We start from the raw sequence: 14009 nt of genomic DNA, 5'->3' as shown, positions 1-14009 counted from the left end.
AAAGCTTGAAGGCTTATAAAACTCTTTTCATATTCATTGTCTATCTGTACAGAAAAGTGCAACAAGGACATTTAGGAAAAAATTGCAGAGAACATTAAAGGTGAGACTTAAAATTAGAATGGTACGAAAAGATCTTAAAATAAAATAGATTTCCAGCTAATATTAACTCATGATGTTTTGGGGTTAAAAAGACTGAATTAGCACCCAGAAGCAACCCTGGAATCAGGTGGATAGATAGAAGCCTAGCACAGATAACCTATGAAATCACCCTATCACAACCATTACGAGTCAGAGCTGCATACAGGTTTGTGTAGCATTCTAGGGACCTTCTGCCGGAGAGCAGAAGTTTTAGGAAGAATTCAGAGAGGGAACTCTGAAGATTATTAAAGACTTGAGAAATAGAACCTACTACTCTGTGCTGTGTAATTTTCCCAGAAGTGGAATGTTAGTAAATCCTTATTCATTGTTTTAGAATTCATGATGATTTACATAATGTAGCTGCATTGGGGGAAGGAAGGGCTGATTCCGATAATTCCACTTAGAATGATCTTATAAAAGAAACATTCAAACTTGGCTCCAACCATGTCACCTATCTTTGTCAAATATTCTTTGGTTTACCTAGTTCGGCTTCCTTGGTGAAAGAGCATCCTAACAGCGTATCGTGGTGGTTAATGACTGAATTTTTGCAGAAAGGACTGAATGCAAAGACATGAGCCAAGTCATTTAGACTAAGTAAGCAGTGGGGGAGTTAGTTTAAACAGAGGTTGTCAGAGGGGGTTATGGAATCTACTTCTCCGGAGAGTTTTAAAAATAGGCCAGGCACTCATCTCTCTGGGATGGCGTCAGCCTGTGGAGGAACTAGAGGACAACCAAGGCCCTCTCAAGTTCCTGTCCACTTCTCTGAGCCTATAGGCTAAAACAATATCTGATGAGGCCTCTTGGGCAGGGTGAGCCAGCAGTGATCCAGTCTCATTTCTAGAGTACTTTCTCACCACATGGAATGATAAGTATATAAGTGAGGGTGGGGTCAGAATGTTTCCTGAACCAACCACACTTGCTTGGGCTTGCTGAGACTACTGTATGCTCCCTCTAGCACACGCGGAAGGCTGAAAGACACACGAGCTACCAGTTAGTATTGAATGATAATCTCTGCTGGATTTTATATGTCCTTACTGTTTTTACTGTATTACGGTTTTTACTGTATTACGGAGTGTGTGTGTGTGTGTGGTGTGTGTGTGCGTGTGAAAATAGAGTAAGTAAACTCCTTGGTGGGAGCCCTGGTGGTACGGTGGTTAAGCGCTCACTGCTAACTGAAAGGCCAGTGGTTTAAACCCACCAGCTGCTCCAAGGGAGAAAGAGGTGGGGGTCTGTGTCTGTAAACATTAAAGCCTTGGAGGCTCTATGGGGCAGTTCTACTCTGTCCTATAGAGTCACTATGAGTTGGAATCAGCTTGACATCACACAACAACAAACTAATTGAAAAGAAAAATCAGTTAAAAATCAGGACAACCTATGGGGAAGGGGGAACTTTCATGCTCTCTTGAGGTTGAGTCTACATTTAACATTTTTTAATTTAAAGGGTCTTCTTGGATCTGAGGTCTATCTGGGACTGTTGTCTGTTGTTAGCAGATTAAGGCTCTCCTTTCAGAAAATGGGTTCTGTTCCCATCCCCTAGAGATGCTCGGTGTGGCTGGTTTCTCACAGGGCTGAGGGGAAACGGCATACACTGACAGGCGCAGTCACAATTAGCTTTAAATATCATGCACCCCATCATTTGGTGGGTGGGTGTGCTGCTAACTGTGCTTCCACTTCAACAAAAAAAGTGGGGAGTTGCCAAAAACAAGATGTGCCGCCTTAAGGATCATGCTGAATTCTTTTCAGTGAAGCATTTTTTTAAAGGGATTTTATCCTAAAATACTTGCCAAATTTGATGAGGTGCTGTAGCCAAGGAAAGTAATTTAACTATTGTACCAAAAAAAAAAAATTTTTTTTTTCTCTTTCTACCATGTACCTAGAATCTGTAGAACAACTGTCTCTCAACAAAGATCTACCTTCATTATTCATCAAGTGGCCTCAGGTGGCCTGTGTGTTGGAGGTGGGGGCTGCCAAGGCCACAATTATACAGGCTAGCTAAAGGACACTCTGGACCTGGCAACCGACAGCCTAGCAAATTTACCCCTGGGATGGTGAGAACAAACAGGTGGTAGAAATATGATTTTTTTTTAATTTGTTCTTTCCCCTTTGCCTCCCATAAATTCTATTCTTCTGAAAGGTCAATTTCATTTTCTTTAGGAAAAAGAGTCTTCGCTTCATCTCTCAAATGCTAAATTGATATCCTACCCTAGAAGTCTTCCCATTAATTGAGATGGCCTGAAGGTCATAAACCATAATCAATATGGAGGCTGGTTGCTGCAGGTGCTAATTGGTATCCCTCAAGCAGAGTAGTGTCAACAAGCAATAGAGAAGAGCAGAGCGGTGATAGATTTATGGCTTTGCTTTTGAAAAGGTATGGGAATGCCCTGTGATGCTTTCCCCCGGACTCCTTCTGAATGTTAATGCTTTCTTGAAGATGATTTCAGACACACTGCTAGGATACTGCCTCTACTCGCTGAAACAGAATCCTCTGAAGAGTTGCTGAGGCAGAATTGAAATCATGGCTTGCCTCAAAGAAACAGCCGTATTGGCTGCTAATGATGCCTCACACAGAAAGACGATGCTCCTTTAACTCGGGGTTTAATGGGAACTTTCTAAGGCTGAAACAACAGCTTTAGATCTGGGGCGTGCCATCCAGCTTCTTGCAGCTACCACTGTCTACTGCTTTAACAAAGCTTGGTCGGGAAGAATGGAAAATAAAGAGGCTTATAACTACCTGTAACTGTTCCATCAGGAAATGGATCATGTGTTTTTTCGGCCAGACCCAGGTACTTGACCCAGACTGTATCATTGACAGGCTAATGAAATGATTTTCTCTAACTTTAGCGTTTTCTTGCATGAGCAATGATCGCATAGATGCCTTTGGGATGCAAGTTGTGATTTTAGATCTAGCTGTCAGATAAAGTCTAATTAAACAGTTGTAAAGTTTTTTTTTTTTTTTTTTTTTTAAGGTAAAGTTAATGCTAGGGGGTAGGATGTAATGATGCCTTTATTTTTAAAGTATGCTTAAGTTTACAATATTACAGATAAAAGAGAGCAGTAAAAAAAAAAAAAGCTGTTTTTCTTTCCTAAGCTGCAGTAAATTGTTCTTGAAAGCTGTATGCTCATTACAGTAATTTTTTTTCCATTTACCTAAAACATCCCACCTTCCCAGATGTACCAGGGATATTCTGATTTGTTTACACAGGCACCACAACAACTCATAATGACAGTGCTGGCTGTCCCTGGGTGCTGAGCAGTGTGCAGCACCGCACTAGCCTTTTTGAGGTACCAGCAAGTAGTCTTTTTCATTATGAGATGTACAAGGGAAGGGAAAGAAACCCGGGTAGAACAGTAGGGCTAGGGCTTATTGTTTGAGGTTAAAAGTTCTGGTTTGCTAATGGTACCTTTTGATACAGCCAGTTACTGACTAGGCACCCTGGTGGTCTTTTTCTGATGTTCCCAGCCTGGTTGCAGCCTTACCCTCCAGTCTCTTTAAAACTCCTGGAGCAGGTGTTAAGAGGAAGATGAAGAGAGGGAAGAAGTAAAGCTGAGGTTGAGGCTAAGGCTGAAGAGGAAGGTCTCCTGCTGACCCAGCGCTGACAAGCAGCTGTAAGTGGGAACCAAGGTCTACTCACAAACACAAGCAGACGGGTCTGCAGCTGACTCTGCAGGAACCAAGTGCGGCAGTGGGGGCTGGCTGCAGTTCCAAAGCTGCCTGTTGACGGTCATAGCTGCTCGCACTCACAGGTTTATAAAATCATTGTTTGTGGCCTTTCTAGTAGCCTGGAGTTTATTTTTGGAAAATACAGAATAATATTTGCCCTTAGCCAGCCTGTGAATTTTCGAAGTATTGGGGCTATGGTTTTGGTACAGGAAGGCTGTATTTGGAAAAGAATATGGAAGTTGCCATTTTTAAAGAGAGAGAAAGAGGTCTGAAAACGCGTAAGTGCCTAGAGTGAGCCAGGAAGCCTTTACCTGAAGTTCCCAGATGGTCACCAAGAGATCCAGGAACTCTCTTGGAGTTTATACCAAAGATTTGCTTCTGTGTGTCCATGGCCGGGATGCAATTACTGTTCACGGGGCAAATAGGCAGATTTTCCAAAAGATCTGTGGGGGAATAACTTCTGCCTGTGTAGCGATTTGATGACTTAGATGACCAGGTGGCTTATGCTGGAGATCTCACAGTTGTGTGGGTATGTATAACAGGATCAACTGGGATACTTACCCATCTGGGGTGGGTGGGGAGATAGGGAGTGGGGTATACCTTGAGAAACTCCAGTTATGCCGACAGGAATGCAACTGAGGCTTTCTTTTGCTCAAAAAGTAGAGAGTAATTCTATTCAGCCTCCATCTCAGGAGGATATGTATTACTTTAATCATTGAGAGCTGTGTTAAAATTTGGACAACGAGGTTCATCAGCACTGTTGCAGAATAATGCAGCATTTTGAAGAAGTTTTTCTCTGCCAGTTGCTGCAAATTCAGTCTTCTCTAGCTAGCTGATTCCCTTCCTGCTGAATTCTAGAAATTGGTCTTACTAGTCTGCCGGATAACTATAAATAAGTTACACAGGATGTCTTTGTAGGACAAAGTGTCACTTCACACATGAATGTAAACTGAACAAGCATATGAGTGTTCTTGTTTAGTGGACAAGCTGTTTTCATACCTATTTTAGAAAAACATGTTAAATTATGTTACTGGGTTTCTAGCCTAGAAGTTTTAAAAATTAGGTACAGCAATTATGTGGTTTAGGAGTACTTAAAATATAGATAGCACTGCTTAACGGCTTCCTGCATACCATCAACAGCATGCAGGAATGATGACTTTCTGCTCATTCCAATATGCCAGACACAAATATGGGATCCAGCATCCTATGGGTGATACTAGTCTTTTGGCTACTAATTTTTAGCATTTGGGGAAATTACTTATAATCTCCACTCTTTAGTGTGATTGCTTGCATAACAGAGGTTAGAAATGAACTGCATTTTGCACAAAAATGGTATGTATAAAGAAAAAACCTTTATTCATCATCACCTCTTTACTGAACACCACCCTGTGCCAGGCTTGACTCCACCTATAATGCAACTATTATTCTTGCAGCCACTGCAGGAGGGCAGGCACTTGAGTTGATGATTACAAAAGTAAGACAATGTTATCCAGAGCTGGTATGTGGCCCCACAGAACAAGATGCCAAGTGACATTTAGTTAACCAATTCTGTGGCTGTCCTTTTAAAAATAAGAAAAAGAAACATGTTATTGCTTTAAAATATATTCTCCTCAGACAAAATATTTTTCATTACTGAGAAATGGTATAATGAGATGTTAATGAAGCAAAATGCCCAGCAGATCTAAGACTGAGAAGAGTACATGGTTGGCTTTTCCACATGAGACCTCTGGATTCAGATTTTAAATGGCTGCCCCTCCCCCACCAAAAAGGAAGTCAGGTATGAAAGGGCTGATCTCTTAAACAGAAGGGTAACTACCTATCTTTGGCTGGTTTTTAGATTTTGTACCCCATCCATCAGCACTGAGCCAAGAAATACTGAAAGAGCCAAAAAAACTTACTACTTTTCAAATCAAGATCTCTGACTATTACGTGTTGTTGTGACTAGGATTGTCTGTGAGTGTTTGAAACAAGGGTTATTTCAGACACAATGATAAGACAGCCAAGTTTGGCCGGGTGAAATGTATTTTTCTTCTTCCCTTCCATCAGTTAGTTGGGTAATTGGCAGCTTGGTGTTGAAATCCAGGACTCTGGACTATAAGGGTCAGAGATCTGATTGACCGTAGATGTAAAGATACAGTGATGTAGACACAGCAAGGAGTTCCTCAAGGGGTTTGTTTTTTAATCAGGGAAAGGAGACAAACACCATGGAGACCTGTCTTGTAATAAGCACTGCCACAGTGAAGTGCTCCTGAGGCAAAGTGGGAAGAAACCCGCCCGCCAATGAAGGGAGTGATGTGAGGCCTCACCAAGGAGGAAGTATTGGGTGTGGACCCTGAAGGAAGGGGAGAAATCCCACAGGTGGGAATAGGGAAAGGAGGAGAGCCACCAGGAAGACAGCGTCATGAGTAAGCGCTTGGAGGTGGAATACCTGAAAGTGTACAAAGAACAGTAAGTGTTAAGTGGAGCTGAAGAGCAGACAAAATGAGGACATTCTCCTCAGGAGTCCATAGATTCAATTACCTGTAAGTTCATTCTTGTCAATATATTGGTGATTTTACTCTATACCAAATGTGATTGGATATTTATTCCTTTTTAAACTTATGAAAATAAATAACATTGGAAAAATTCCATTGTTGGAATATGTCCTAATTTGTGGTCCAGAAAACAGAGGCACCAGTACCATAAGAGAGTTAATGGGAGGATTAGGGTCTTGGATGCCAGAGAACAAAGGTTTTCTGAGTGGAGGAGTGGTATGAGCTAAGCTTAGAAAGATGAATCTAAATGCAGAATAAAGGAAGTATTGGAAAAGGAAGAGGAGGCTGCTTTGCACATTACCGTAACTGAAGGCAGTGGGTAACAGTGTCAACGACGATGGCTAAGGTGGACTGCTCACGCGGTGCTGGGTGAGTAATTCAGGGTGTTTTACTGTTTGTGAGGATCAAAGAATCCAGGAAGATTGACCTGAGAAAAGCAATATATTATATGATGTTTGGAAATAGCACCTTTTAATTAAGGTTTCCTTGGTCCAGTATGAAAACTAGACTTTATTTTCCAAGCAAAGGGAAGGCAGATGTACTGTGGGCTGGGGGAAGCCAGTCAGGATGGAAATACTGCTGTAACTGTGCCCCTACTTTATGCTTAAAGTAACTGACATTTGTTATTCTTAACACTTACAATGAGTGTGTCAAAATCTTTTGTAATGATTTGCTTGTCCAGATTTCACAATTCATTTAAAAGAAAGATTTCCTTACTCAGCTGAAAGCAATCATGGGCATTTTCTAAGAGTCATATTTACCTCAGAGGAAAATTTTATTCTACAAAATAAGTATTTTTAAAATGTAGATGTCTGTGTATATTTTTGTATTCTGGTAGCCAAGTGATGAAATTTATTTCTTTTTCTTCTTATATCTGATGCTTCTTTTAACTTGAATGTGCGAATGAGCTTTCCAAGTCTGTAAATTATTGATTAGCTGATTATAACTGTACAATCAAGCAGGCTCTTCCAGGGATTTCAGGCAGTCTTAGGCAATTGGAAAATAGCTGGCATTTTTTCTGGACTTTCGTACCTCTTTATAACCATCTCCTGATCTTCTCATCTCTACCTACCATTCCTTTCCTCTCCCCCAGGACTTTCCTACTAGGGCCCCTGCCCATGGTCCTTCATGCCTGCCTTTCTGTCCTCTCCAACAGCCCCTGCCTTCCAGCAAGGTCTTTCTTCAACCTCCTTCCTATCTATCCATTTTCCCCTCCTTCGGATTTTTTTTTTTTTTTTTTCAGATGGGAATAATTCTCACAGACAATTCCCTAGTAATACATTAATGTGTCAGTTTCCTTGGTAAAATATTGAAACTTAATAGGAGCCTTTGATGATTTGACCAGAAGAAGTTATTTTAATAGGAACTTGGCACCACCAAATGCTTGAAGGGAAAAGGTGTATAATTCATCAAGCGCAGTGCAGTTTTCAAATGCTTTCATCTCTGTTTTCTCATCACTTTGGTATATCTGGAAGAGGTTGGTGTTGATTATGGGGAATATGTTTTTATATTTTAGTAGACATCTCAAAACACACTATCAGGCAGCAGAGAGGGTTAAACATAAATTCTTGCACCTTGCCTTTTAATCAGCATAGGCTGATAAAACTGCAAATTGAAGCCGATTTTGAATCATTCTAATAGTTGGCTTCTCTGTTGAGAAGCCAGGCAACCAGAGTGATTTACAGAGAGACTGAGAGAGAGATGTGGCTGATAACCTGAGCCAGATGACTAGGTTATCTGCTGGGGCTTCTGGGAACAGCCGTACATCACTGCAAATCCCAAATGAATGAATGGTGAGGCAGCTCTAAAACCTGAGTGACATGGGAGAGGCCTAGGAAGTGTGGGATGCTCAGCTCAGAGAAATGGAGTTGGCATTGTGCCTTGTTTGGAGGAGAATGCTGAGAGGTGATGTCTTGTGGGTACCAAGCTGACTCCCACCAAGTACAGACCAGTGGTGGGAGGAAGGGAGTGAAGAAGGTGTTGTTTTACTAGCCAGCCAGCTTGTGGCTAGAGGGTCGTTAACACAGGCCCAGAAGGTTCTATATCATTTTTTGCTGTTTTTATTGGACTTCACAGATCCAGGAATGCTTGTGTTGTAAATTTATACAGTTTGTGGTCTTTGCTTTTCTTATATTTCCTTTTGGATTATGTAGTGTTTTCAAAAAGAACTTTCTGAAAATGCCTACCTGCCTCAGCAGTGTTGAGAATAGGCAAAGACAAAAAGGCTCTGGCCTCAAAGGGTTGTAGAATGGGCTTCTGAAGTGAGTTACACCAGCAGGGAAAGCAGGGTTCAAAGTGAGGGAGTCCTCAGTAGGACACGAAAAGATAAAGGGGACAGGTCGGAGATGGCATAGGCTTCCGTCCCTCTGTCATCAGATGACTTTGTTGTCACCCAGCACTTAGGGAATTTTATATTTGGTATGATTAAGGGGACAATCTTCTCTCAGTCCAGTTTGGATGTATTTGGTGGACACAAATGGCCATAGTCTGAAGAGCCAAGGACAGCCGCATTGGAGGCACTGGCCACGATTTTCTTGCTCTCTCCCTACCCCATCCCACCCCAGCTATACCCCCGTGGGAGTCAACAACTAAGGTTGGGAAAGTAATTAAAAACAAGCACACAAAAACCAAGCCTAATTCATTAATATCCTTAATATTCCTAAAAAAAATAAAATAAAATAAATTAAAAAAAAAATTCCTAAGAAGCTTATATTTTTCAAGTAGAGTCAAATTTTATCTCAATCTTATTCAAAATAAGCATGAACCACAAGTGAATCTATTGTAAGTAAAAGTTCAGAGTCATGTAGCTGCAAAAGGGATGCTTCCCCTCAAATTGGTAACTCCTGTCTCCCAGATATTGGATGTGATTTCCTTTACAAACTGTTTTTGATATATGTTGTTATAAACTCAGAAGTGTCAACATACATGCGAACGGTTATTGTGATTACTAACCCTGTGCTTGAAGGCAATGCTTATAAGTCAACTGAAGAAATATTGTATTAATGTTCTAGGTCATAATTTCTATTTTTATTTGGTTTCTTATTTTTGTTAAGCATGGTTTCTTTTGGATCCATGTTAATTTCCATGGCTGACTACTTTCCTATGGAATCTGTCTTACAGACAGATTCACAATAAATGCAAGTCATAAAATTTCCCGTAATGTCTAATATAGATAATTTTCTTTATCTATATTAGATCTAAATAGATTTAGGTTAGTATCTGAAACTTTTAGTGGCCTTTGACTATATTTCAACTTGCCTTTAAAGACAAACAATAATCTCCATATATTGTAATTTTCATACCACTAAAATGGAAATAGTGGTAACTTGTCCCTATCTTCCTCTCCATCAAATGACCTTAAACAGTAGGAAGGTGCTGTAAAGAAAACTCTCCTTTTCAAAAAATTGTTGTCAACCAACTCCTTTTCCATAGTTCAGTTCTCTAGGTGCATCCCAGGGTCAATTATTGAACCTGGTTTTTGTTTTCTGAAGAAAAAAGAAAAAGCAGCAGTAGGTCAATGGTTTGGGAGGAGAGACACTTCCCTTCTCCCTTGGGCCGGGCAGAAGACAGCAAAGGAGGAGCAATGTAACTGCCTTAATCAAAAACCTGTTGCCCTCGAGTCGATTCTAACTCATAGTGACTCTATAGGACAAAGTAGAACTGCCCCATAGTTTCCAAGGAGTTCCTGGTGGATTCAAACTGCCAACCTTTTGGTTAGCAGCCATAGCTCTTAACCACTACTCCCTCAGGGTTTCCGTACCCACCTTAGTTATGTTCAAAGTAAAGCAACGCTTTGGTTTTTTTTCTTCTTTACATACTTTTTAAAGGGTTTTCACAGACATTCATCCTCATTGTAATATTGAGAGATACTCAAGCATTTCTACTTCCATTTTTACAGCTGAGTGATCTTTCCAAGGTCTCTCACTCATTTACCAGGACTGGACGTTTCCTGAGAGAGTTTCTACATTAAGCCCCCTTTCCAACCTCAGTTTCCTAACACCAGTGCTATAGAAGACTCTGCCTGCATGAAGTTTGTACAAATGTAAAGTTTAGCCACAGCCCTGGCACATGGCTAGTGCTCATTAATGTTAGCCATTGTAAGGATGATGTCAAAGTAATAATGTTGGAGGGAAGTGGAAAGAGACTTGGCAGAGGAGGCTGGGCTGTGGATGTCTCATCAACGTTCTAGTGCATGTTTCTCACCTCCTGTAGTGTGGTTGCATTCCCTACCCATCCCGTGCAGTCACTCTGAGGACAATCTGGTAATTTTATGCGTAAGTAAAATAGTCCTCTTAACTAAACAGAATTAAGCTCTCTGGTGAGAAGAAAGCTGGTTAACTGTAGGCCTAGAAAAGAAGGTTGCTGTTTTTCAGTTTTTCCTTGTCCTTCCCTTTCTTTCTTCTTGCAGGTAGCTCAGCCTCTCCAAGGTGCAGCCACCATGATCTCAGCAAAGTGATGATGGGAGAAAACGAAGCTGGAAGATTCTGTGCTCTGACTGCCCTAGATGATGGAAGGAGGTCAGCCCATCCCTTCGTCCCTAGTGCCCCTTGGGAACACTTCATCAGATTTTAGTATGTCCCTGGAGCAGAAAACCACATTTGTTTTTGTCATTTTGTTGTTTATTTTCTTGGGCATCCTCATTGTCAGGTGCTTCCGGATTCTTCTGGACCCGTATCGGAGCATGCCGACCTCCACCTGGGCTGACGGACTGGAAGGCCTGGAGAAAGGGCAGTTTGACCATGCCCTTGCTTAGCAGGGAGGGAGCAGGATCTCCTGCTGGGGAGGTGAAGGGCTTCATGTCTTGACGAGGAGTTCCCTTTAGACAAAGTTCTCAGCAAATCAAATTTTCACAGCATCTGAACCCAGGACCGTAATCCATGACTTAGTAAGCATGCAGTTGGGATAAAAGCATTTGAGGATATTGAAAATGGAGGTTTGTATTACTAACCTTTGAGAATTTCTGCTTTTACTCAATGAATGAATTCTGTTGAATGTGTATGACTGTGAAAAGCATCAATATTGACATAGACTTTGCCATAAAACAAAGCAGCATCCAGAGACTAGAAGACTAAGAAAGGTTCAACCTGAATCTGGTGACACAGCCAAGAAGAGACTTCATTGCTCTAATCATGTCTCACAGTTTTATTTTCATGGGAATTTGGGACCAGGGCAGAGAGTGAGGAAGATTGTGCTGAATGTACCCAAAGAAGGTACTTGTCTTCTCCTAAACTAGGGAGCATTGGGAAAAAATGGCAGGGCTTAAAAGAGATGGTCTTGTCTTTGGTAAATGCCAGTGAGGATTCCCCCCTCCACACACACACACACACACACACACACACACACACACACACTAAATTTGAAGGCCTACAGAGTTTTTTAAACTATGTATCAGGCCAAGTACATTCTATGTATTCATATTAGTAATATGTATAGAGTTAGCTATAAAAAAAAAAGTTGTTGAGTCAGCGGTGGCTCATGGTGACCCCATGTGCGTCAGAGTAGAACTGTGCTCCATAGAGTTTTCAATGGCTGGTTTTTCAGAGGTAGATCACCAGGCCTTTCTTCCTAGGCACCTATGGGTAGGCTTGAACCTCCAACCTTATGGTTAGCTTAACCATTTGCACTACCCAGAAACCGCTGAGTTAGCTATACATAACCTGAATTTGCTTTCTTTACATATATCTACCAAAAATGATTGAAATAATAGGTTGTAAGAACAGCTTCAAGTTTGTTTGTTTTAAATAGAAAGTTAATGTTTAGAGAAGACTTACCTAAAAACCAAATAAAACTTACCAGGAAACAGAAATGTCTGTTCTCTATTCACCAAGATTAAAGAGAAGGCAGTGTATTATACTGAATCCTGAGGCTTAACAGTTTTCCAAGAGAGAGAAAAACAGAGCAAAGACCATGAGAGGCCATCTAATTCATCCCTCTCTCATTTCAGAAAGGGCTCCCACAAATTGCTCTGCACAGATAAAACCTGTCCTAACTACTATTTAAAAAAAAAAAAAAAGATTTTCCTACTAATAAATGTTGGACTGAGAGGTTTTCACATCTCTTTTTTTTGGAAAACCTCTTAGTCCAACATTTATTAGTAGGAAAATCTTGTATCTAAATGAAACCCCTTAGGCTGTATTTATAGTTCACATCCTCTAATTTTCTTCTCAGCTAGTCATCTTTTTTTTTTTTTTACAAAAAATAAAATAAAGCTCTCTATGCCTTAAAAGGCAGATCTTAGTAAAACTGCTTTCCCATCTCCTATTTCTTTTACATTCTTTGGGGGTGCTGTTGCCCAGGCTTTCTCCCTCTCCCTTCCTACTTTTCCTCCTTGATTTTTTTTTTTCCTCCAATAACAGCTTTATTGAGGCATAATTCACATATCATAAAATCCACCATTTTAAAGTGTTGTACACAACATCACAGAGTTGTATAACCATGACCACTGTCTAATTCTAGAACACTTTCATTACCCCAAAATGAAACACTTTACCCATTAGCAGTTGCTTCCCATTTCCCTCTCCCCTCAACCCCTGGCAATCTCTAATCTACTTTCTGTCATGTATGGATTTGCCAGTTCTGGACATATCATATCAATGGAATCAGGCAACATGTATCCTTTTGTGTCTGGCTTCTTTCATCTGGCATGATGTTTTCAAGGCTCATACATGTCATAGAATGTATCGGCACTTCATTCCTTATTATGGCCAAATAACATTCTATTGTTTGGACATGCCATATTTTGTTTATCCGGTGGCCGTTGTAGTTATCCATTGGCTATTATGAATAATGCCACTAAGAACATTTGTGTATAAGTTTATATATGATCATGTGTTTTCAGGAGTAGAACTGCTGGATCACATGGTATCATGGATTTAATTGTGTCCCCCCAAAATACATGTCAACTTGGTTAGGCCATGATTCCCAGTATTGTGTGGTGGTCCTCCATTTTGTGATTGTAATTTTATGTTAAAGAGGATTAGGGTGGAATTGTAACAACCTTACTAAGGTCACATGCCTGATCTAATGTAAAGGGAGTTTCCCTGGAGTGTGGCCTGCACCACCTTTTATCTTACAAGAGATGAAAGGGAAACAAGCAGAGAGGGAGGACCTCATACCACCGAGGAAGCAGTGCTGGGAGCAGAGCACGTCCTTTGAACCTGGGGTTCCTGCGCAGAGAAGCTCCTAGTCGAGGGGAAGATTAACGACAAGAACGTTCCTCCAAAGCCAACAGAGAAAGCCTTCCCCTGGAGTGGACACCCTGAACTTGGACTTCTAGACTACTAGAGCATGAGAGAATAAACTTCTGTTTGTTAAAGCCATCCACTTGTTATATGTCTGTCACAGCAATACTAGATAACTAAGACACATGGTAACTCTATGTTTAACTTTTTGAGGAATTGTCCAACTATTTTTCAAAGCAGCTGCACCATTTTACATTCCCACCAGCAATATATGAGAGTTTTGATTCTTTTTGTAACTCTCAGCAACTACGCAAATTTCTTTTTTTAGCCGTAGAATTTATAATTGAATACACCATTCCAGTATTGATTCAGATTAAAAAAACCTACTGCCTTGTGGTTTCTACATGTTACAAGTTTATTAATGCCTTCAAAGATCCTTTGCTTCTAGATCTAAAGCCAAATGCTACTGTTGATTTATGGTCATCTTGTGGTCCA

At 40.7% G+C, this 14009-nt stretch overlaps 1 protein-coding gene across 2 annotated transcripts; it reads left to right on the top strand.

Annotated features, from left to right (window-relative positions):
- The first annotated feature begins 240 nt into the window (after positions 1-240).
- Positions 241-13652, top strand: CTXN3 (cortexin 3). 2 transcript variants are annotated; one of them, XM_023548549.2, is made up of 4 exons: positions 241-1128; positions 2016-2921; positions 3599-3744; positions 10742-13652. In XM_023548549.2, the coding sequence occupies exon 4, from the start codon at positions 10838-10840 to the stop codon at positions 11084-11086; it is 249 nt and encodes an 82-aa protein (XP_023404317.1). In that variant the 5' UTR covers positions 241-1128; positions 2016-2921; positions 3599-3744; positions 10742-10837; the 3' UTR covers positions 11087-13652. The 2 variants fall into 2 exon arrangements, with proteins under 2 accessions (XP_023404317.1, XP_010588548.1); XM_010590246.3 differs by lacking the exons at positions 2016-2921; positions 3599-3744.
- The last annotated feature ends 357 nt before the right edge of the window (positions 13653-14009 follow it).

This window comes from Loxodonta africana, chromosome 2 (genome assembly GCF_030014295.1).
Source record: "Loxodonta africana isolate mLoxAfr1 chromosome 2, mLoxAfr1.hap2, whole genome shotgun sequence".
Taxonomy (NCBI): domain Eukaryota; kingdom Metazoa; phylum Chordata; class Mammalia; order Proboscidea; family Elephantidae; genus Loxodonta; species Loxodonta africana.
The sequence above is the reverse complement of the archived record's forward strand: the minus strand, read 5'-3'. Positions and strand labels throughout refer to the sequence as shown.

Bases quoted from the DNA above. Each gene is read 5' to 3' on its own strand.
- CTXN3 (XM_010590246.3), top strand. From the start codon at position 10,838: ATGATGGAAGGAGGTCAGCCCATCCCTTCGTCCCTAGTGCCCCTTGGG.